Raw genomic sequence first — 24,405 nt, forward strand, 5'->3', positions numbered from 1 at the left:
AAAGAATATTAAATTTATGTAACAAAATACAACTCCTTGAAGTTTGTTCTTATACACACCTCTACATAGCTAACAGCTGTTTCCTTCCACTGGTTATTTTTTTATTAGTGTTTGATTATTTTCTGTGGACTATTGTTTGTTGAAAAGGCTGCGTTGTGTTCAGGGGCGTCTCTCTGGCTCCGTGTCGTGATACATGTGGTGCGTTCATAAACGTCGTAAATCGGAGTTGCTCTTGTTTCTCTGACCGCAGCAGCAGCGTCTTGTCTCGGTGAAAGCAGAGATTCCCCTCAGCAGCAGCATCCATTTAAGCATCGCTGCTCTGATCAAGCGACACGTCTGCCCCTCGGAAGGACCACCGCTCCGCGCTGGGATGGCGTCTTCTGTGCTCGGGAGAGCCGGTGCTGGAGGGCACTTTTCGGCTGCGTCTTCTCCACGAGCGTGACCGGAGCGACGGGAAGCGGCGATGGATGAAGGCAGGAGGAGACAAGTCCATTTTTGATAACCGCTGGCTTCAGCTAGCTGGCTAGCAGGCTAACGCTAGCAGGCTAACGCTGGCTAGCCCCGTGCTCGCCGTCGGTGGCGTCTCCCTCGTCCCCGGTTGAATTGACCAATAAACCCGTTAACGCCTTTTGCCTTCGTTCGTGGACATGCTGGAGAAACCCCCGCGGATGTCTTTTAGCCTCCCATCGGTAGCTGCGAGCATCGGTTACCCTTCATTTTTCTTCCCCCGGCTATTTATTTATTTATTTGTTTTTATTTTTCATCCGTGAAGAACGAGAAGCTGGCACCGGGAGAGAGTGTCTGACTCGCACGGATACACGCTCCACGAAGGCCATGAAACCGAGAGAATGATCATGCTGGAGAAACAGGTAAAACGGACGTGCACCTGGGCTCGCTGGCATCAGCTCAGGTGGTTCCGGTACCGCTCAGCTGATCGCATGAATAATCAGCCGCTGCTCAGTAGAACCGTTAACAGAGTCTGGACCCAGTGTGAGCTGATGCTCAGCTAATTACGCGCTGCTTTCACTTGAGGTGATAACCAGGAAAACGGAGTGCGTCCGGTACCACAATGGAAAAAGAACCTTACCTTGGTTCTGGTCCCACAGCGGCATCGATATTTATTATTATTATACTATACTATACTATACTATACTATACTATACTATACTATACTATACTATACTATATACTAAATACATTATATACACTGCAGCCTCCAGCATTTCTTCCTATAAATCTGTGTGAGAATTAATGGGGCACATGTGGAACAACTCAGGACCAGACCTGTAACATCAAACTGATGGTTGTGCACGTCTGTATTTATTTGTAGTGGGACTTTTTATTACTAGATTCAACCCGCTGCTTTAGCAGAAGATTAAAATACAACAGATGAAAGCAGAATCATGCAAAATGCACACAGCTTCCTCTGTGTTTATTTTTAATCCCTAAAAAAAAGATTTAATTTATTGAACTGAATGACACTAATAGAAATAACGTAATTATGTAACGATTAAGCACCGCATTTGAGGAATTTAGAGCAATATTGGCTTTGTTATATATAATTAACTATATGGAACTTGAGGAATTAGCTGAACTTATTCATTTACAGTTTTTCATGAATGCTTTGGGCTAAATATAAATATAAATATAAAAACTGGTGTTTTTGGTGCCTAAAGTCAATGACGCTCTCCTCCCTCCAGGAAACGTCCTTCAATCCCTGCAGCTCGTAACCTTCCCTGTCCAGCGGCGGGCGGTGCGTTAGGCTGCTCACAGGGTTCCTGCCTCTCAGGCCCAAAGCAGCGACGAGGACCAAAAATGAAAGCTGACACATCAATGATGTGTCACAGCCTCAGAGATGTGTTGTCTCTGTAGAGGAGACACTGATGAGCAGTAGAAATGTGTTTTGATCTGGAGATCAGTCAGTTAATCCATTAATCTCTCTGCAGCAAATTAATCCAGCCCAACAAATAGTTTCATATTGATTAACTGTTTCTCTGGAGTTGATCTCCTGCTGTTCAAAGAAAAGAACGTCTGCAACTTTAGCAGTGAAATCTAAAGCTCAGCTGAAAGCAGAGCTGTGTATATACTGTATCATTGTGACAGGCGCTGCTGTCTGTTGATGAGCCATGAGTCAATGTGATGAATTGTGTCAAAGGTCACAGCTGAGGCTCCTGAGGCAGCAGGATGAGGATGTTGGGCTTCCCACTGCTCCAGTTTAACACACGCCTGGAATTCTCTGTAAACACTCTTCCTTATTCTCTGTTCTCTGTCTGTGTAACTTCTGTTTCCTCTGGCTTCTATTATTAGCGTTTATCTGCGTTTGTAATGTGTTTTTGGCTTTTTGTCTCCATCGTGGCAGGAACTGTAGATAAAGTAGAGTTGAAAATGAGGTTTTTTTGTTGCTAAACTAGAGACTTGACTTAACTCCAAGCATATCTGACTTCTTTGTCTGATGGAATGTGACAGGAATCAGACATTTTCTTCCCGGTTTTGAGTCCTGAGGCTTTGAGGGTTTTTTCCTCTCTGTTCCTTTCAGAAGCGTTCTGTGTGTGTGTGTGTGTGTGTGTGTGTGTGTGTGTGTGTGTGTGTGTGTGTGTGTGTGTGTGTGTGTGTGTGTGTGTGTGTGTGTGTGTGTGTGTGTGTGTGTGTGTCCTTGAAAACCCTGTTTCTGTGGACTATGGACAGTATTGCAAAGTGCAGCAGCTCTTCCTCTGTTGTTTGTCTGTCTGCTCTCGTCTTTCTTTTTTCTCCTGTCTGCTCTTTTAAAACTCATGGTCCACGTTTGTAATTTCCAGTGTCCAGATCAGATACTGTTTTCACTGACCAGAGTTTTCCCTTCAGAAAAAAATGTAGACACAGATCTAGAGCCAGAAGCTGCTTAGTTATCTTAGCTTAGCTTAGCTTAGCGTAGCTTAGCTTAGCTCAGCTCATCTCATCGTAGAGCCTGCAAGCACCCATCCCTGCCTTTCTTTGTCCATTCAGTGCAAAGGAGCAGCTAGCAGCTTTCTCCACATCTATTGGAATGTTGCTGAGTCTGTGATTCTGATTCTCCTGTTGCATGTTGAGCTGCTCTGGGCTTTGGGGCGTGAGCATCACTGTGGCTCTTAGTTGGCTTTCAACCAGACAGCATCACAATGACAGCAGTTGTGATGTGGTCCAGTCTGTCTCAGATGAAGTGAGGCCGTCCTGTTTTTGTCCACCGTCCACAGGAACTTGCAGGATTCCTGTTCTGGCTCGGTTTGTGTAGTGGGAAGAGGAGGCGTCTGGTCTTATGTAGCCCAGTGACGGCTGGCTTTGCCTCCCTGTTCCCATGACAACCGCTCTCCTACAGTATTGAGCTGTGGGACGGCCTCTGCATCTGAAAGGAGTCCCCAGTGGTATTTCAGGCCCTCTTCAGCTGCTCCTTCACTGCTTCTCCTCCTTTTTCTTCTACTGTCTCTGTGATCTGAAAAGTGGCAGCAGCAGGAATTCATCTTCAGCTTCAGCTTCAGTTTGCTGCTGCACTTTTAAATCAAAACAGCATTTGCATGTGAATCGCCCCCTGGACTCCCGATCTGGACTCAGAGCCAGTAAACACTCAAATATTATTGAATGATGTAAAGACAATACTCTGTTTTTCAGCCTGTGCTGTTTAAGGGGTAATTAGGTTTTAATTAAATGAGTCAAACACACCGCTTACAACTGCTTCACTCACGTACTTTAACCTAATGTTACTTTAACGTTTTGATATATATACGGTGAATAAATGTAAGACTCAGGTTTTATTCTTCTAACCTGTTCTGGATCTGTCTGGTGCGTGAACAGGCGCCAGTCACGTCTTTGTTGTTGCAGTCAGGACGTCTTCACACTGACGCTGCAGTGCTGTGTTTATTCTGAACCTATTTCTGGCTTAATGATTACACATCATGGATGCTTGCCTGTGGTCACAGCAGCGGTGAAGCAGAGCTTGTGCCGCGTGTGAGGTCAAACTCAACCTGAGAGGCTTTTAGAACCAGAATCGCAGGTCCGAGGCCGTTGTTTTGCTTTTAGGTTGTCTTTTTAGCCATTTGGGGTAAAAGCTGCTCGACCTACATACAGGAGACGGTTCAGGTGGATGATGCCTTTGCACAGTGAGCCTGAGTGATGCTAAGATGGTATCAGACACCAAATGTCAATATTACATCAACCTGGAGGTGAAGATATTTCAGACAGACTCCTGTTTCCTGAAACCGATTCCAGTGAAAACACTGAAATGAACGGGATTGTTTTGTGAAGCTTTCGTTAAATCTACACGTCTGAGAATAAATGAGCAGAAATGAAGCAGGGGAGTCAACAGAAGACCAAATGTGAAGCTATTTGCAAGAATAAAAGATGAAGTGTTTCCTTCTGGAAAACAAACAAACTTCTGTTTTATCACTTTGCTGTTGCCTTTGAACTTTTTTCTATGCATTTTTCGTTTCTTGATCTGTTGATGCAATAGCCTGAAATGATGATCAGGAATACGAGTTGCATCAACCTTAAAATCACGTTGGTACTGGGAGGAAACAAAGGAACATCACAGACGAGAGAGAGGCTTTGGAAGGTGGAAGCTGCGGTGAAATAAAATAAAAACGTCCGGTGAATCATGAATGTGAGACCTGAGACTTGTTTATCTGTGGAATGGGGTTGGTCCACTGGTTGAACCTGGGTTTTCACCCCTACGGCCACGGCTGCTGTGGCTGAGCAGCTTCATCATCACAGATGAGGAGCGAGGAGGTGGCTGGAATCTCTGCCGCTAATGGACAGCCGTCCTCCTGATGAAATCGCTGCAGCAGAATGAAGCGGAGTCAGAGCGTCTGTGCTGCGACTGCGTCTGTGCTGCGTCTGCGTCTGCGCTGCGTCTGCGCTGCGTCTGCACTGCGTCTGCGTCTGCGCTGGTGGACGCTCCTGAGCTCAACGTGACGGGAGAGAGCGAAAGCAAACAGCTGAGCGCCGCCGAGCTGTTGGGCAACACCTGCTGACAGCCAAGACGTCCCCTGGTGAGGGAGGGGAGGGAGGGAGGAGGGGAGTAGGGGAGGGGCCGTCTCCTCTCCTCTGCGCCCGGGGACTTCCCTGCTTTCTCTGCTCGTCTGGTGGCGTTGGCTGGAGCAGACGCGCGGGGCTGCGCTCAGCATGGAGGCCAAGCCTGCGTTCAGCCTCCACAGAGCCCTGGCTCAGCCGGTCAGGATGTGCATGCTGGATTTCCCCGTCAGCATCCTGGACGACCTGGTGAGTGTTTGAGGCAGCAGGCAGCTGGATGCAGCTGGATGCAGACTGGTCCCAGCGCAGCCGTGAAGCCGGCTCAGCTTCACCTTTAGTTCTGGCTACGTGTGAAAGCTTCCACGGCGCAGGCGTTGACTGCAGACTGCAGCCGGTGCCTCTGACGTCTGGCGAGTCTGGTCTTGTCTGCTTTAATCCCAGGGCAGCCGCTCCCGTCAAGCATGAAGTGTGTGTTGAGGCGGTGATGCTCAGCGAGGCTAACGGCTACGTGTGGTGTAATGACGGTGTCTGCTACATAATCAGAGCAAACGAGCCCTGACTCCACACACGCCGCTGTGACTCGCTCAGAGCTGGAATCTGTTCTCCCTCAGGCCTCTGACGCCTCATCGTGTTTCATGTGGCCTGGATTCTTCTGAGGACACGGTCTCTGCTGAACCAGCACCAGCGTGTGTGTGATGCTTTCTGACAAACATTTACTTTTTGTCCCAAACTATAGGTTTCACATTTGAAAGCGAGCGGTTCCTGTTCAGGTTTAGTGTGAAGCCTCGTGTTGCGTTTAGAGCAGCAGAACTGGCTCCAAAGGAAGTGAAGACGTCTGCAGACGTGTTGATAACGAGGCATCATCACAGAAAACCAGACACGCATCATATCTGCAACTTTCCTACATTGTGCCCGCTCTATTGTAGGAACAGGAGCAACGGGTCAGAGCACCGGCTCCAGAGGTGAAGCAAACTGGGAGACGGAACAGAGGAAACAATAAAAAATAAGATGACACGAAACTCGAAAATAACAGCTTCACTGTTTGTTCATTTGATTTATTGCTCAAAAGTGGGCGCAATTTCAGGAAGTTGGTTTCCCTGAAACAGCTTCGTTGACTTGTTACTGTAAACGGGGCAGACGGATTCTGTGGCCGGTTCCTGCTGCATCTGCTTTAAAGGACGGCTGATCAGGATCCAGGACGGACATGAGTAGAACCACAGCGGCCTGGTTCCGGCGTGGCCTCTGGGTCTGTTCTAGGTGCAGACACTCGTTGGACCTCAAACCGGAGCGGTTCCAGGCGCTGAACAGAGGAAGGGAGCGAGCGAGGGGCGAGCGGGGGCGAGGGAGGAGCAAGCGAGGGGCGAGCGAGGGGCGAGCAAGGGGCGGGCGGGGTGAGCGAGGGGCGAGCGAGGGGCGAGCGGGGTGAGCAAGGGGCGAGCGAGGAGCGAGCGAGGAGCGAGCGGGGTGAGCGAGGGGCGAGCAAGGAGCTCGCTGGCTGTGAACAGCTGCTGCTCTGGGTTCCTGTGGCACAAAGACTCCTGCTCACGGAACTGTGACGTTCAGGTCACGGTGAAGTTGAACCTGATGCTTGGACTCTGGCCTATTTGTTTGGACCCTCTCTCTGTAGGTTCGGTTCAAGTAAACAAAAAGCATCAAAGCTGAACTCCCGCGTGAGGACCGGAGGTTTGACGTTGGGTCCATGAATGAAGGAGCTGATGACTGTAACTGGAGGCTGAGCTCTGGGCTGCGCGTGGCGGTGCCTTCCTCACTGGCTCATCCTCCGCTTTCATTTTCTGTTCAGCCGACCCACAGCTGCGTTGACCCGCTTCCCTGCTGGATCCTGTTTTGTGGTTTCGCCGGCATGGGTTAATGTTTCCCGTGTTGTTCCTCACCCTGTTGACACAGCTGGTAAAGTCAACATGTGGGACTCCGCTGGGGTTCAGCCAGTCTGAGCACCCAGGGATCAGCAGGCACTGTTTGGATCCCGGGAGTTCTGCTGCGGTTCTGAAGGGAGCCGGGATGTGGTGCTGGAGCCGGTGGACGTGTGGACTGCTGCTCAGGACCGCGGTCCACTGGGACGGAGAGGATTATTACCAGGGACCAGTACTGAGCGGAGCAGGACGGCAGGTTGGCTTCATGTTCTCTGACCGAGCGGAGCTTTAGTCTCTGACAAACACGTTGTTACGGACTGAACCCGAACGGTTCTGAAGCCACAGGTCTTTTTTCGGGATCGCAGAGTAGTCAGATCATAGTCGGCAGAGCAGTTCCCAGGTTAAAGTTACATTCTTCGGTGGTGGTTTGCTCTGGCTTCATGTGGTGACTGGTTCCGTTCCGACTTCACCGTCAGTGAGGCTCAAATCTATGAATTACTGGCAAACGCTCTTAAAAGGTCACACTTTGTCTGGTTCCGGGTGGTGAAAATGATTTCTGTAAATATGTTCACATGCGACTGAGAACCAATAGAAGAGCTGTAAAATCATTAGACATTGAAGAGATTCTGAAAACTGAGCCTTGTGCTGCGGAAACAGATTCATCAGATCACACGTGGATCACACGCTCTGACCTGATCTGGGACGAGGCGGCCTTGGATTCTGGAAAGGCTCATGTTTGCGCCTTCGTGCTCCTACTCTCTCGCTCAGGTTGTACTTCCCCCAACACCTGTCAATCATCCTGCGGAGCTGCCGTGGGCCTTGTGGCTCAGGACTCGACGCTCCTGCAGCCGTTGATGCAGGATTTCAGTGAGACCTTATGTCGCATACGTTGCATTTGCAGAATGGATTCATCAGATCTTCATTTTGAGCCTCTGTTTCTTCCTGTTGCATAACTGCCTCCTTTTGCCTTTTATTAGTTGCAGATTTATTGTGCGTGGGGCTCTGGGGAACATTGTGCTCCTGGCAGCGGCCCAGCACAACCACAGGCCTCCACTTCTGGCCACTGAGCCTCCACTGGGGGGGCAGAGTCCTGCTAAATGAAGCCATGACAGCACTTTTCCAGCAGTTGTGTTGACTCTGACTGGGACTTGACCCGGGCCATGATTTATCCCTGTTGGTTGCTGATGTTGCATCTTGTCAGTGTCTGACCTGCGTCATATAAGAATTTGTGTTGCTTTGTGAAGCGACAGCGCAACGACATCTTCTGCTCTCGATTTCCAACAGATAGAAGAGGAGCTGAAAGTTGGGCGTCTTTGTGCTTTCTGCCCGTTTCACAGACAAACTGCTTTAATAATCCCACACAAAACGCACACCACATGTAGACGCAGATACTGCAGCTTTAATCAGTCCTTTTTCCAGTGTGTAGCGCAGTCAGAGCGACTGCCTCACGTTATTACCGTGGCTCCTTCTCCTCTGGGCTTTTTAAGGTGACGTGTGCCTGCGTGAAGCAGCTGTAAAGCTGATGGAACCTCCACGCCCAGGTTTAAGCTCATGCCCAGCTGTTGGTGAGCGTCTCCCTTCTGCTCAGACTTGGTGTTTTCTGCTGCAGCTGCTGCAGATGTGTGGGCTGTGCAGCGCAGCAGCGGAGGTCACACGTGTTTGTGGCCGGACCCACGAAGCGCGTTTTTATTTCCATCTCTTACACACCTGTTCTTCCTTTCGGTGCCGGAGCCTGGATCAAGAACCTGATTAGTTACGGCTTGTGATTAATTATGTATAAAATGCCGGTGCGTGATGGTAGTTTAGGCTGTCGTGGACTTAGAAGCTGTCGTGCTGAGGCGATGGACGCGTCGGTGAGGCTTGAGGTGCCTGTTGCAGACATTAGGGTCCAGCAGGAGGCAGTGTTTGATGTCAAAACAAAGACGCTCCTGCAGCGACGTTTGCTGACAAACTGAAGTTGTTGGTCCATTTATAAAGAACTTTTTTTGGGTTTCTATTAAATTAGGTTATTACTAGAACTGTGCTTCAATAAAGCTTTACTGCAGTTTTACTTCAGTAACAGAAAGCAATCAATCTATCAAATGAACAGTCGAGTTTTATATGTTTATTTGAAATTGCAGATGTTTTGTACGTGTTGTCGGAGCGTGTCCTTCCAGTAAAACAGTGGCGTTTACTCCACTTCAGCAGCTCATCACCGTGTTTGTACTTTCATGTCATCATGCTGCCATAGTGACACTGAGGCATGACGCCTTCAGGGACACCTCGTAGTTCATGCTCACTGCAATACTGCATGTATTTGTTGACTATTGTTTACTGCTTAGAGATCAGACAACCTTCATATCTGTTTTGGTGGTTTGTATCGTTTTGCATAAATGTTTTACATGTAGCTACAAAGGATGACAAGTTGTGTAGTTGTTCCAGAAGCTTTGGTGAAAGGAATGAAACTGTTTTCTCCTCTACTCTGTACACGAGTTAACCTTGAGAATGTGAAGGTATTTCTGCAGAAATCTCATGAATGAGGCTCTAATCTTGATCCCTGGTGATTTTTATATAGCTTTATATATTGTAGTGATTGTGTTATTTCCTTTCATATGGCGTTGCGTTGTTATTTTCGAGTAGTAAATAAATACTGCAGAATTAGAATCCTTTCACTCATTATATTTCCCACAACCGTGAAGGCAGCGCAGACTGTGGGCGGGGCTTAGAGAAGCTCCGGTCTGAGTCACGCCTCTGCTGATCGCTTCAGACGGCTGCGATGATCCCACAGAGCCGCTGCGGCCTCGGGCAGCACCGGGCACTGTTCACCCCAGAACTCGAACCGGATCGGTGAAAATGTCGCTTTAACCGAACACTCGCCTGCGCGAGCATCCATGGTCCATTTCTCGGGAATTCAAACCGGGGCGCGCGGCGTCACGTCGGGACAGCTGGTCGAGATGTTTGACTCGTCATGGAAGGTTCGGAGCATTTGGGACGGCGTGAAGCTGGAGGTGGTGGAGGACCGCAGCCCGGTGGTGCTGCACAGCTTCACCCACCTGGACCCGGACCTGCCGCTGATGGAGGTGAGGAGAGTCCAGGGACCGCTCCGGGAGGCGGGTGGGGAGGAATAGATCTGAACACGTTCATCGAGGCAGACTAAAGGCTGGTTGAGGCCGTGGATCACACTGCTGCAGAACCAGCCTGCTTGGCCCAGCGCCCCCAAGCCGAACCCGGCACCTCTGCCTCAGTCTAAGGCCACGGGACGAATAAAGCACCCGATCTGCGGTTTATGACGGCATGACTGACATCACCCTGATGCTGTGAGCAGCTCGGCAGTGGTTAAGCAGTAGTTAAGCAGTGGTTAAGCAGTAGTTAAGCAGTAGTTAAGCAGTAGTTAAGAGTTTTCCTCCTCAGAGTAGGACGGAGACGTAGTTTCTCCGTGGCAGCAGGACTGTGTCAGCGCCAGAAGGAGGGAGGATGAGTAATCATATTTATGTGATGTCATAATAGCTGCTGGTTCCTCTGCTTGTCTTTAATAAGGAGAGAGACCGCTCTGCTTCGTCTCCTCTAATCTCATCCTCTCCTCTAACACAATTACCTAACGCTTAATCTCCGAGGCCGCGCTTCTCCTCAGATGCTGCCTTTCTCCTGCGGCCCAGGAGAACGCGCTGGTTCTGAGCTGGTTCTGTGCTGGTTCTGTGCTGGTTCTGCGCTGGTTCTGAGCTGGTTCTGTGCTGGTTCTGTGCTGGTTCTGCGCTGGTTCTGTGCTGGTTCTGCGCTGGTTCTGAGCTGGTTCTGCGCTGGTTCTGCGCTGGTTCTGCGCCGGGTCGCGTCTTTGAGCCCTCTGGCTCCGCGTCACGTAGTCACCGTGGCTGAGAAAAGGTTCATCAGCTGATCACGTTACTGCTGCGCTGCCCCAGTTAACGCTTTTATTGTTCGTTGTGACAAAAGGTCTGACCTGCAAAATGTATCAGCTAAAACCGGGTTCTAGCAGAGAAATAAGCAAAAGGGTTGAGTTTTTTGGTCCCAATCTGTGGAAGGATTGTTTAGGTCACTATTCAAACCTTCATATTGAAGGATCACTTTTATAAATCTTTTGTCAAGTTGATGTGAAACAGCAACAACGTCATCTGATTCTCTCTAATTGCTTTTTAATGGGGGCCAAGTAAACAAAAGTGACACAGATGGAAAAAGCTGCAGCCAAACAATTCACAGTACAACAAGACATTCATACTAAAAATAGTCCCAATTAAGGGTAGGGTCAGAGGTCAGAGGGCTCTGACGGGAGGAAACCAGCAGGTTTGGGACCAAACTGTGACAGTTGCTCGTTGAGTCTGTGTCTAAAAGAACAAGATGTGTAGTTAGATGTGATGGAGGCCCGCAGGTCCGGGCTGGTTCAGAACAACAGAGGCCTTGTTCTCTGCGACTGCCTTCACCTTCACGCTCCGCTGTTTTCTGATGTGGTGGAGTTGGTCTGTAATCAGCTCAGTGATGAAGCCTTTCAGATCAGATGCACAGAGCTCCTGTAACATTCAAAGCTGACACTGACTCACAGGTCGGCTCACTTTTTTCCCACATGGACAAGAGTCGCATCATTTCTTATTACACACCCAGAAAGTGCACGGTCCTAGTTCACTTTAATGTGAGATCTGAGGCTGGGACGGTTCCCTGAGCCAAACGGACCAGCGGGAGGAGAGGTCTCAGCTGCAGAGACTCAGTGGGCTGAGTTAACAGATAGTTAACTATGTTAACCTGGAAGCCTGCCTGTCTGTCTGCCTGCCTGCCTGTCTGTCTGTCTGCCTGCTTGTCTGTCTGTCTGTCTGTCTGTCTGCCTGTGTACTTGTCTGTCTCTCTCTGTCTGCCTGCTTCTCTGTCTGTCTGTCTGTCTGTCTGTCTGTCTGCCTGCCTGCCTGCCTGTCTGTCTGTGTACTTGTCTGCCTGCCTGCCTGCCTGCCTGCCTGCCTGTCTGCCTGCCTGTCTGTCTGTCTGTCTGTCTGTCTGTGTACTTGTCTGCCTGCCTGTCTGCCTGTCTGTCTGTCTGTCTGTGTACTTGTCTGCCTGCCTGTCTGCCTGTCTGTCTGCCTGCCTGTCTGTCTGTCTGCCTGTCTGTCTGTCTGTCTGTCTGTCTGTCTGTGTACTTGTCTGTCTGTCTGTGTACTTGTCTGTCTGTCTGTCTGTCTGTCTGTGTACTTGTCTGCCTGCCTGTCTGTCTGCCTGTCTCCCTGCCTGTCTGTCTGTCTGCCTGCCTGTCTGTCTGTCTGTCTGTGTACTTGTCTGTCTGCCTGCCTGTCTGTCTGCCTGTCTGTGTACTTGTCTGCCTGCCTGTCTGTCTGCCTGTCTCCCTGCCTGTCTGTCTGCCTGTCTGTCTGCCTGCCTGCCTGCCTGTCTGTCTGTCTGTGTACTTGTCTGTCTGTCTGTCTGTCTGTCTACTTGTCTGCCTGCCTGCCTGTCTGTCTACTTGTCTGTCTGTCTGCCTGTCTGCCTGCCTGTCTGTCTGCCCCCCTGTTTCTCTGCTCGTTGCCTCTGAAACCATCTGGAGAGTCACTCAGCCGTCGTCGCCCTTTCATCCAGTGCAGCGCAGGAAGTGCTCAGACGATCAACAGACACAGACAGAGAACCTTCCCAGGTTCTGGAGGGCTTTGGTTTAATTCACAGCATCGTCCCAGTAGCAGCCAGTGGATCCAGTTTGAGCCACGTTTCCAGCCTTTTTATAGACATTCCGTTCCGGTCCAGTCCACGATGGTCACGTTCGGCCTGGATCGCGTCTTCATGTCTTCACTGGGTTCTGCCTCCACATGATCCCACCCGGTCCTCATTGTTGCAGGGAAGCTGCGCCGCTGGACGGGGCTGGAGTGGATGTGCACCATTGTTGTCTTTGTTTGGCTGCTGGTTCTGGCGTTCTGCTGGGAGTTTCCCGTGTGGTCCGTTCAGATCTGCTCTGAGATCTGCCTTCGGAAGCAGAGCAGGTGTGTTTACAGGCATCGCCATTTAACAGATGTCTCTGAACACAGCGCAGGGGTTTCTTCTGTCTTTGTGTGTTTAGTCCAGTTTGTTCCTGTCTCATTTATTATTAGGACATGGACTTGTTGTATTGTGTCTAGAACCATGCATTTGGAGCAGAACGGGCCAAATGATTTAACCAGCGAAGATGCTGTCGCGGCTAATGTGGAGCAGTTATGTCATTAGCTTCAGACGTAAACGGTGGAGGTGAGTCATTAGCCAGGATTTAAATCAGCGGCAGATGGAGGAGCTCTCAGAGCCAAAGCCTAGAAGTGGAGGCAGGAATCAGAACCACCTCCAGGTTCTACCTTCTCTGCAGCCAGGATCCAGTAAACTGGGCTGTGACATCAGCTGGAAGGAATGTGCGTAGCGCTAACAGCTGAGCCGGGGGCTGCGCTGCAGGAATAGGACCTGTTCAGCAGAGTAAATGAGGTTTCATCACATTCAGTCACGGCTGGTGTGGACCCAAAGCATTCTGCTCCATTCTGGTCCAGTTGTAACGAGCTCTGAGCCTCTGAAAACACTGAATCCGTTCATGGCTAACCGCTTCCTCTTCCTCACATTCCTGCAGCCCACACCTACGCTCCGTCATTCATGAAGCGGCGTCTGGGAGCTCGGAGGCGGGTTCCTGGATGCCACTCGCTGAGGGCAACTTTTCATTTTCAGATTTTGGTCTAAAAGTTCACGACCCATGGAAGGAATCCTGGCGACTTACTGTTGGCTGTGGTTTCTGTGACATGGGTGCTGAGGGATGAATGGTGAGCGAGTGACTCTGCTGTGAGACAGGTGTGGGTTCTGGTTGTGAGGCGCAGCTCGTGGGTTCCTTTGCAGCGGACGCTGGTTTCTGCCGTTGCGCTTGGAGGCCGATGAATGGGAGCGTTGTTCGAGGCAGCAGCGAGCGCCGGCCTTGAGCCTGGAGCGATAGCGGCCTCTGCCTGGGCTGATAAGCGCCTCGGCTGCCGTCAAGGCCTCAGCTGCAGCGGCTCTTCAACCTACTGGACCTACAGCACACGTCCTCCCGCCAGAACACGGGTCCAGGTCTGTGTGAGACACGGGATCACCCAGGAATGTACATAAAACACAAAGTTATTACAGGACGGCGTGTTCAAGCTGCTGCTTATTCACTGCAGACTTCAGCTTGTGTGAACATTTGAAGCGTTTCCCATTTTGTATCAAACACCAACCAAAACCTGAGCCAGCAAATATTCTGAACACAGTCATTAGTTTCAGTAAACGAACAAACTCCAAGATAGTGTCTTGCTAATTACACTGGTCTTTCCAAACTCATACTCTTGTTTCCATGGCAACAGAGACACATCACGGCCCCACACTGAGTCCAGGAGAGGAGCTGGGATGACTCATTCTCTGGAGGCCGTGACAGATGACTGTGGCGCTGCCCATAATTACATGTCATTCCTGATGATTCACTCCACTGTAACTCAGCGCTGGTGACTGGAAGCAGAGAGGAGGGGGTTGTTCCTAAGCCTCAACCCCCCACCTGCTAAGAACCACAGCGCAGACCCGGTCCCGGTGTTGATGAGTGACAGCTGTCAGTCACTGGTGCTGCATTAAGCGGTAGTTTGCTTTGTTTGTGTTGGTTTCCAGGTTTTTCCTTTGGCTCCTGCTTGTCTCCAAACGCTGCTTAAAGCTCTCATTTCTGTTTTCTGTTTGTGTCGTCACATTAAACAATGATATGGAACCGATGTTTGGCTCATTAATCATTTGAGCAGTCTGTTCATACAGATGCTGTTTGTGTTGCATCTGGTATTTCTGCTTCTCATGAACCGACTTGTAAACGTGTCTCCTGAAAAGTTGAGCTGCTGAGTTTGTGTTGTGTGTGTTCATGATGCAGATGCTGTTGATGTGATGGGGTGTGTCCCCTGCGCATGCTGTGATTCAGCACAAAGTCTAATATGAAGACGCTCTTCGGCTGCTCTCAGATCAGATGAACAGTAGATGTGTGTTGAGTCTGGAGGACAGGTGTGAGCCTACGAGGCCTGTGGCGTCCTGGTGTTCCGCGTCACGCATCGCTCCACTGAGATCCCATTCATGCCACAAGTGGCCTGTGTTAATCCCCTGTTGTGTGCACACAGGCTGCCGCTCTGTTGCAGTGCCAGCCGTCCAGCTCTGTTTTGTAACAAGCTATTGTTTGTGTGCGTGACTCATAGAGATGCTCTAATTAAAGGGCTTTGTCCCAAAATGACATGTTGGGTGTTTTCGGCTGGACGTTTCCCTGCGCGCGCCTTCTAATCTGCTCCTAGCAGATATTTTAGGAGCTGCTGTGTTTTCAGCAGCACGGCGAGATCTCTACTTCCACTCTGACCTCTCGTCCTCACAGAGCTCGACGCAGGAGATCGGCGAGGAGGCCGAGGAGGACGCCATCTTCACCATCACGCTGAGGAAGATGCAGCTTCACCAGTCGGCCACTAAGGGGCAGCGATGGCTGGGCGTGGACACGGACTCGGCCCTTAGCCTCTACGAGACCTGCAAGGTGCGAACCATCAAGGCCGGCACGCTGGAGCGGCTGGTGGAGTACATGGTGTCCGCCTTCAGGGGCAAGGACTCCACCTACGTCACCATCTTCCTCTGCACCTATCGCTCCTTCGCCAGCACCAGGCAGGTGCTGGACCTCCTGCTCAACAGGTACGGTGCCAGCACACGTATCCCAGGACCTCGTTGGTGTCAGTGCATCACAGCAGCCTCTGTTCCAGGTATGCCAAGCTCCAGAATGTGCCTGCAGCCACAGCCCACAGAGTCTCCCAGGACGACTGCACAGAGCTCAGAAAGTAAGTATGGAGCCGAGGCCTGGCCTAGCGAGCCACACCCTAAGCTACGCTACGCTATGTTATGCCATGCTATGCTATGCCATGCTATGCTACGCTATGCTATCTTAGGCTATGCTAGCTTAGGCTACGCTATGCTAGCTTAGGCTATGCTATCTTAGGCTATGCTAGGCTATGCTACACTACGGTAAGCTACGCTATGCTACACTACGCTATGCTAGCCTAGGCTATGCTACACTATGGTAGGCTATGCTATGCTATGCTGCACTACGCTATGCTAGCCTAGGCTATGCTGTGCTACGCTAGGCTACGCTACACTACTCTACCGTGAGCACTCCTCCCGTCCTCTAACTTTGTGCCTGCGTTGCAGCACCGTCTCCTCCATCCTGGGCGCGTGGCTGGACCAGTACTCTGAGGACTTTTGGAGTCCTCCCAACTACGACTGTCTGCACCAGCTCCTGTCCTACCTGCACCTCCACTTCCCCGGCTCGGACCTGGAGCGCCGCGCCCGCAACCTGCTCGCCCATTTCCACCGGCGACAGCAGTGTGAGCCTGATCCTGATGGTATGAAGGCAGGACAGGAGAGGGACCGGCAGGGCCGCGGGGGGGCTGGGGCTTGTTGATGCACTGGCCATCAGTACACACGGCGTTAAGTCACACGTTGTAACGAGAACAGACGATACAGGACAGATTATCAGCGCTGAACCAGAGGCAGAGCAGGAACTGTCTGTCGCACTGGGCTGATTCAGGCAGTGTGTTGAAAGGTGCCGCTGTGTGTTTGTCTGCAGGGGAGCACATGGGCTGCCCGTTCGCCACGCAGGAAGAGAGCGGCTTCGAGGACGAGCTTCCTGCTTTCAGCTTCCTGTCCTTCGACCCCATCATGGTCGCAGAGCAGTTCACGCTCATGGATGCGGTGAGTGGACGTCACACATCAAACGCCCTCGGATGCTCTGTGGACTGACTGAAACCTGATTCTTCTCCAGGACCTGTTCAAGAAGGTGGTGCCCTACCACTGCCTGGGGGGCATTTGGTCCCAGCGAGACAAGAAGGGGAAGGAGCACTTGGCTCCCACCATCAGAGCCACCGTGGCCCAGTTCAACTCCGTCACCAACTGTGTCATCACCACCTGCCTGAGCAACCCGGCGCTGAAGCCCAACCAGCGGGCCCGGCTCCTGGAGCGCTGGATCGACGTGGCTCGGGTGAGCAGCGTGCTCGCGGTCCGCACGCGGAAACACAGCGTGCTTTGTCTCCTCTTTGACTGGACCGTTGCCTTGTTGTGTTCAGGAGTGCCGGATCCTGAAGAACTTCTCGTCATTGCGAGCCATCCTCTCCGCCCTGCAGTGCAACGCCATCCACCGTCTGAAGCGGACGTGGGAGGAGGTGTCTCGGTGGGTTTCGTGCTCGTCTTGCTGTAGATCCAGGAGCAGTGAATGTTAGAGGCTTGATTCTCTGTCCTCCGCATCAATCCACAGGGAGAGTTTCCGGACCTTCCGGGAGCTGTCTGAGATCTTCTCAGATGACAACAACTACTCTCTCAGCCGAGAGCTGCTGGTGAAGGTGGGTCGCAGCTTCTCCACGGGCTGGTGTTTAAAAGGCTTAGTCAACCTCAGCAGGCAGCAGTGGTCCATCAACAGAACAGAAGAGCAAGACGTTGAGTAGACGAGATGTTTTCTGGGGTTGGACAGAGACTCCAGGAGCCAGAACCCGAGAGTCTGTCCTGGTTCATCTAGTGAATGATAAGTGTTGTATAAGTGAGAGGGTTTGAAAATCGGTACTGAGGCAAGTCTTCAGTAAAACTGCTGCACAACTCAGTGATGATAAGTTTGAGTGAGGAGTTGAGGGAAAACAGCGGACGTAGAAGAGGAGAGGTGGTGGCAGGATGAAGTTGGGAACGTCTGGAGACACAGAGCTTCATCCTGTGTTTCAGGCAGCGGATCCGTATGTTGCAGCTCAATGTGATGCAGCAGCAGCTGCTGAACAAATTTCGACTAAGAACAGTGGAGCTGCAGCGACACAGAAGCCTAGAGACGCTGGTTCTGTCCCACAGGTTCCGTTCTCCATGTTACTGCATGGAGTGCTTCGTTCTATCAGATACAGACGGGTTTAAGTTTGTAACAAACATTACTGAACAGCTGAAACTAGTCAGACAAACATCTCTAGTTTGACGCTGGGCTTCAGTTCCCCATGGGTCATGTAAACATCATCATCAGCGCTTGGCGGACCTGTGGTGCCGTGAGAGGGCTTCCTCTCGGGGAATCCCTGCCCACGTCAGCGGAGGGAGGCGCGGTGGCTGTAGATAACAGCTCTGACCCCACGCCTCTGCAGAGGGAGCCCTCAGGGCGTTGCCCTGGGGCCGTATCTGCTCCGGCCGGCTGCGTTCGCTCAGCTCGGGTTACGCGCTGCAGCAGCCTCCAAGCATTGCGTCACTCTGAGGAATGTGCCTGCGAAGGCCGGGAGCCGGGTTTTGTCCCATACTCACATATAGAGCCAACATCAAAAGACGGCACACCTCAAAACCAAAGAACGTTTAGCCTAATTCACTTTCTTACCCCACCTGCTTCCTGGCAGCACAACACAGGAAGCTGGACTTCAGCTCTGAGGCTCTTTAACGCTGGACTCTCTGCTTCTGTTCTAGGAGGGAACATCCAAGTTCGCCACGCTAGAGCTCAACCCTAAACGAGCTCAGAGGAGACACCAGCAGCAGCGAGACCTGGTGAGTCCTTAGAACAAACCTCCCTGCGCCGGCGCCCCCTAGTGGCCGGAGCGGACGTTTACACCCCAGGGTCGCAGCGCTTCAGTACGTTTTGTGGTTGCGCTGCTTTGAACAGGGGGTGATGCAGGGGACGATTCCTTACCTGGGGACCTTCCTGACTGACCTGGTGATGATGGACACTGCCATGAAGGATTACACTGAGGTCAGACTCCGTTAGCTTCACCTGACTGTTACTGGAAGACGACGGCTTCGTCTTGTCCTCTTGCTCATGTCTTAATGTTATTTACAGGGCGGACTGATCAACTTTGAGAAGAGAAGAAAGGTAAATGATGAAACCTCAAATAGTGTTTCAGATGTTTCAGCTTTCTACAAGTGACTGGATCCTTTGCTCTGTTCTGTGCCTGCAGGAGTTCGAGGTGATCGCGCAGATCAAACTACTCCAGTTGGCTTCTAACAACTACAGCTTTACTCAGGACAGCCACTTCAGAGAGTGGTTCGCAGGCGTGGAGAAACTCAGCGAGGCAGAGAGGTCAGTTCAGCAGCAGCACAGCAGGTTAAACACGGGGTCAGCAGGTCGTGATGGGTTCACTGACATACCTGGTTGACGAGGCTTGAACAGACAGGCCGTGAATGGCCTCGCGCTTCATCATCATCAGACGATGTTCTCTTCCTGCAGCTACCATCTGTCCTGTGAGATCGAGCCTCTGTCGGAGTCGGCCAGCAACACGCTGAGAGCCAAGAAGAACGGAGGCATCATGAAGCGCTGGAGCGAGTAAGTGGCTGCGTTGGTCAGACCTGAGCTGGAGACGGACATTTACACGGGCGTTCTCAGACCAAATGTGACTCTGTCCAGTCGACAGTTGACGGAGGCTGGTTCCAGCGGCGCCGCAGGTTCTCACTCCAAATCCTTCGACCACTCACACTACAGACCGTACCAGGGCGGCGGCGGCGACAGCGGCGACGCGCTCAGCGTCACCTCAGTGAGCTCCAGCGGCTCAGACCTGGAGGACGTGAACGCCAGCTTCCTGTCTGATTCTCCAGAGGGACATGAAAGGAAGGTGAGAAAGGCTGATGCCACTGGAATCAACTAGACAACTAGCATCACCTAGAGGTCACTGACATCACGCTTCACACGTCCAGTTCACCGACGGCTCTGCTCGTCCCGCATTCTCTTTTGTGTGTCTCCAGACGTCAACTCCATCAGTGAAACTCACCGTCTCTGCCTTGGGGAGAGACGCTCCACCAGCAGACACAACTTCAACGGTACCGTAACAGACTCCACGTGCCTCCTGTGCTCTTCTTCTGTCACGTCTCACCGTCCTCTGTGTCCTGCTCAGTTCTGGGAGTGCACGTCTCTGTCGTCCCTGGACACCTCTGGGATGGGCTCCAGCTCCGGCTCAGCCTCGGGCTCCAGCAGCACCTCGTCCTCCTCCGTCTCCTGCTCCACCCCGCTGTCTGCCTCCCGCTCACACAAACGCTCGGTGTCAGCGGTGTCCAACTACTCCACGCTGTCGCTGCCGCTGTACAACCAGCAGGTGGACGACTGCTGCATCATCAGAGTCAGCCTGGACGTGGAGAACGGCAACATGTACAAAAGCATCCTGGTGAGGAAACACGGAAGTAAGACTGGAAATGCACATCTGTACAAGCAGGAAGCTGGTGACAGGACACAGAACATGAGGCAGTCGTTGTGATTCAAGACAAACTTGCCGTACACAGCGCTGCCATCTAGTGGCCTGTGGCTCAAACAGCACTTCACCCACTGTCATATCAGAGGACGCACCTTAGCATCTGAGCTCTCCCGAGTGTTTTTCTGATGCATTTTCTAAGAACATCATTGTTTTGGTTTTGCTTGTTTCAGGTGACGAGTCAAGACAAGACTCCAGCTGTTATCAGGAAGGCAATGATCAAACACAACCTGGAGCGAGAGAAGACCGAGGACTACGAGCTGATGCAGAAAATATCCGAGGACAAGGGTAAAGAGGAATTCTGTTTTGAGTGAATCCGGTTCCGCACTGGGTCCGAATCTGGAATATGTTTGTTGTCTTATGTCAAACAGTGGGCGAAGGGTCAGCGTCGCGGTGCATTGATCGTGGTCTTGTCTCTAGCAGATTTGTTCTGAATGACCACGTGTCTTCTCCTCGTTCCTCAGAGCTGCGCATCCCGGACAACGCCAACGTCTTCTACGCCATGAACTCCACTGCCAACTACGACTTTGTTCTGAAGAAGCGCGGCTTGGCCCGGCCGGTGCGGCCCAAGGCCGTGGCCAGCTCCACGCTGCCTCGCATGAAGCAGAAGGGCCTGAAAATCGCTAAAGGGATCTTTTAAGTTGAAACACACCACTTCCTGCCTCCACGCCCCCTTTAACCCTCCCTGGTCTCTGCTCCTCAGAAGAACCTTGCCTGAGAGGCTGAGCTTTGCTTGGGACAGTGATGGCGGAGGAGAAATGACCAAGCAGGAGGCAGAGGAGCACTTTAGCACTTAGCAACAGCTGTGGTGTCATCGGGACCCTCTGAGGACTGTAAATGCTTCAGCTAGTTGCAGGATAAACGTGAGAAGCTGGAGGCAGACAACGTGTGACGAAGCAGCTTCAGTTCCTGGTCGTCTACTTTTAACAGTTTACATTCAAACATCCTTCGATCAGCTTCGAGCTCTTTGCACCTTCGATCATCACTTTTCTCAGCCTCTCTCCGTTTGCGTTCCTGGTCAGTGTTCAGGCGTCTTCGTGTACATAAAGAGACACAGACGTGTGGACCAGCTGGTTGTTCGAATGTGTTTCTACCTTTCAGGGAGCTTCAGTTGAGAGTGTGCCTCCGCCCTTTCAGACGCCACAGGGATCCTGACGTCCACAGAGCGTCTGCTCTCAGAACCCCTGGTTCCGGAACCCCAGACACTAAGAGATCTGAACTCTGAACCCCTGAGCGCTGCCATGTTCCATAAACCTAAACAAAAGCTCAAGCAGTCTGGAGTGGAGACGTGTGGGCAGAGCCATGAGTCACACGCCGCCGTCTGTGTTTTATTAATGAACCATAACCACTGCATCACGAAGGACAACCCAGTGTGTATATATGACTGAACACCGACTGTGCAGTATATTGTTTTAAAGTGGACCATGAGATTTTGTTAATAGACTCATCACAATAGCATCATGTTTTTACATTTTGCTTTGTGCATCCTTTTCATCTTTTCACTGTGCGGTGCTGCTACTTTTCTCTGGAGGTCAACAGGTCATCTCTGCAGGCGCCATGTTGGAAGAAGAGCTGTCATTGGAATGATTGTTGTTCAACATTTGGAACCTTGTTAATGCGAGGGGAGAAAATATAGATGAAAATAGAATATAACATTAAGAATCCTTTGAATTAAGTTGCACAGCATCAAATGAGCAGATCCCAGTAACAGATTTAGTCAAAATGGTTCATTATACAATGGAAAGGTTGCATCAAATCTGATACAAATTACTGAAAAACTCAGTGTGAATATGATTCATTCTTCAGTATTATTATTATAAGAGACAGGATGAAGGATGTCTGATCCGACCACAGCTCTTTCAACATGGTGGCTCCTCTCTTATTGCTCATGTCCACGTGTGACGTCATGTCCAGAGTCTGTTCTCTGTTCTCTGGCTCGCCGCACCGCAGAACACAACGGAGTTAGATCCTCTCACTAAACAACCAGGAAGGCTGCAGGCCGGAGAACCGACCAGCACGCGACCAACAAACTCTTCTGTTCATTTGTTGTGTCCTTCATGCTTGTTTTAAGGGAAAATCCAACCGGCAACCTGGGCACCGTTTACAGAAGCTGTTTGTATGGATGGTTGCACGTTGGGGTCACACAGATGCAAAGTCAGCTCACATTGACGTTTACAGCAGCTACAAGTCATTTGAAAGGGGTTCTTCTTTGGATCCTGGAAATAAAGCATAACAACAAGGCCAGTGGTTTCAAATAAATAAAGCATGAAGATAAAACATTTCTGTGACTGACGGCGGTGGTCAGAGTGGTAAAAGTAAGTAGAAAAATGAAAGTGATGATAGGATTTCACACATTGTAGATGTAACTTGTTACAAATGTCCTTGTCTTTTTTGGGTTGAGCTCTCTCTGCTGCTGAAGGCTCAAGGCAGAACCTGAGCATAATCTGCCATATTGACAAAGGATGGGAAACGCTCCGTGACCTCTGGATGCGATGCTAGTTAGCCTGAGAAGCTCAGATAAACAACTGTTGGATCCATTTAAAGCGCAGCTTTCATCCCCAAAACCACTTTATGACGGAATATCTGAGATTGGATTTTTCCTGACGAGTTGTCACATCACATCACTGCAGCCAAGTTCTGTCACCGTGTTCTGCCTTTTTCTTTCTTTTTCGCCTGCATCAACCTCATTGTTCTCTAAAAATGAATGAAAGCCTGACAAAAAAAGTAATATGGTGGCGAGCAGCAGGAGGCACGTGGTCTGGCTGTATGGATGTTGTTTGTGCCACTGTGGCATGAAAGCTTTGTTGAACACTGTGACCTTTGACCCTCTCACTTCACCCCCTCTGCCTGTTGATCAGCGTCATGTTGAGCACTGTGAGCAAAAACATAACGTGTCCTCCTCCTTTTCGAAGTGTAGTGAACGTCCATGTTGTTGGCTACATGTGCCAAACCACAGGCAAAGACAGAGAAGGTCCGATCCTCTGCCTCGCGGTGCAGCGTGTCTGTATGTTTACTGTTGTGGCTTTTTACTGGAAAACAAAAAGGGTTAAAACACTATGAAAAAATATTCTGGACCTTTGTCCCTGTGGAGAATTTCACTTGGAAAAACCTGGAAGTAGTTTGCGAGAAGCTGCAGATGAAGCTGATTTGGAAATCTGTCTTTCATGAGTTTCTCCTCCTTTTTCTAATGTATTTCATGTCTTAACCACCAAACTGCTGCCAGATTTTCTATTGAGTGTTTAAACACAAGCACGGCACTAAGTCAGTATCAGCAGTGTAAGTTCCTTCACCTCCACCACAACCAACCTTTGCTTCCTTTATGTTTCAGAGAAGAAAACCACTTGTGTCCTCGAGTTCACAATCATGTTGTTCATTGAAGCATAGAACAGCTGTTAGCGGTTAAGTCTGTAAAATTATGTTGCAGATCGAGTCCAGGCTAGAGGAAACACAGCAGCTGGTGTAGGAGGAGCTGACATCATTCTGCCTCCGCTTTATTTCAACAAAAATCTCACAAACACATAGTTTTACTGAACGCGTTGAGTAACACCACTCACTGCAACGTTTGGGAAGCTTCACTGACGTTTACAGCAGCAGGACTCTTTGTGTGTGTGTGTGTGTGTGTGTGTGTGTGTGTGTGTGTGTGTGTGTGTGTGTTTTCATGCTAATGAAAAAATGTGATAATTGCTTTTTATTAGTTTTGGGCCAAATGTAGAGCAGAGAAATAAGAATGTGTAGAATAAGAGAAATGTTGAACATGGAGGTCCTGTCATCACTTCCTTCTCTGCAGCTTTGGTTCGGAGCTTTCTGCAGCAGCTCCATCTCCTTCAGGCTCCTCGTTTTCTGAGTCTGGAACTCACATGACCCTGAAGTGCTTCTGTGCTGATGAGGTCGATGTTGGACTGTGTTGTTGTAGCCGTGTTGACATGACGTACCCTTTGTGATTTGACCTGATTTTGTGGGGCTTTGAACAAAAAAGGCTGCGTTTACAAGAAAAAGGAAACCAGTTGGCGTGGTGTGTTTCTTATTTGTTTTTTGGGAATTTTGTGTTTTGTTCCTCTGAACTGTGCTCGGGTGCCATTTTCCATTTTGACACAAGGATTTAAAACATTTTTCTAACTGCAGTCTTGTTTTTGTTTTATGTTTCCCAAGAACACAAAGACAAACCCTATCCTAGATTATGTTTTCATTTATTTATTGATTTGTATATAAAGATTTTTTTGCATTGTACATTCTCTCCTTTCTTGGTTATAGATTAATATATTCATGTATATACAAATAAACATTAAGTTTCTAAAAGTAAAACTTTCATTGTTATTGCCTATTTTTCTTCATTGCAAATTATCCTACATTTAAATCTTAAACTAAATCTTAAATAATAATAAACCAGCTGTTTTGGA

At 50.2% G+C, this 24,405-nt stretch overlaps 1 protein-coding gene across 5 annotated transcripts; it reads left to right on the forward strand.

Moving 5' to 3' along the window:
* The first annotated feature begins 102 nt into the window (after positions 1–102).
* ralgds (ral guanine nucleotide dissociation stimulator) lies at positions 103–24,310 on the forward strand. Of its 5 annotated transcripts, none has more exons than XM_029160856.3 (18): positions 103–869; positions 15,163–15,467; positions 15,536–15,610; positions 15,978–16,171; positions 16,396–16,520; positions 16,591–16,806; positions 16,892–16,995; positions 17,080–17,164; positions 18,243–18,320; positions 18,436–18,522; positions 18,610–18,642; positions 18,728–18,849; positions 18,997–19,092; positions 19,174–19,378; positions 19,509–19,583; positions 19,658–19,924; positions 20,182–20,296; positions 20,473–24,310. In XM_029160856.3, exons 1-18 carry the CDS (start codon positions 849–851, stop codon positions 20,646–20,648), a joined length of 2,379 nt encoding a protein of 792 aa, XP_029016689.1. In that variant the 5' UTR covers positions 103–848; the 3' UTR covers positions 20,649–24,310. The 5 variants fall into 5 exon arrangements, with proteins under 5 accessions (XP_029016689.1, XP_029016687.1, XP_029016685.1 ...); XM_029160854.3 differs by lacking the exon at positions 103–869 and adding an exon at positions 5,073–5,226; XM_029160852.2 differs by lacking the exon at positions 103–869 and adding an exon at positions 6,461–7,104 and having other exon boundaries at positions 15,978–16,153.
* Positions 24,311–24,405: the final 95 nt, after the last annotated feature.

This window comes from Betta splendens, chromosome 9, assembly GCF_900634795.4.
Source record: "Betta splendens chromosome 9, fBetSpl5.4, whole genome shotgun sequence".
NCBI classification, from domain to species: Eukaryota; Metazoa; Chordata; class Actinopteri; order Anabantiformes; family Osphronemidae; genus Betta; species Betta splendens.

Coding starts and splice junctions, on each gene's coding strand:
- ralgds (XM_029160851.2), top strand. CDS start 6,847: ATGTTTCCCGTGTTGTTCCTCACCCTGTTGACACAGCTGGTAAAGTCA. Junction 7,105..15,162: donor TGAGCGGAGCAGGACGGCAG/GTTGGCTTCATG, acceptor TCGTCCTCACAG/AGCTCGACGCAGGAGATCGG. Junction 15,611..15,977: donor GACTGCACAGAGCTCAGAAA/GTAAGTATGGAG, acceptor CCTGCGTTGCAG/CACCGTCTCCTCCATCCTGG.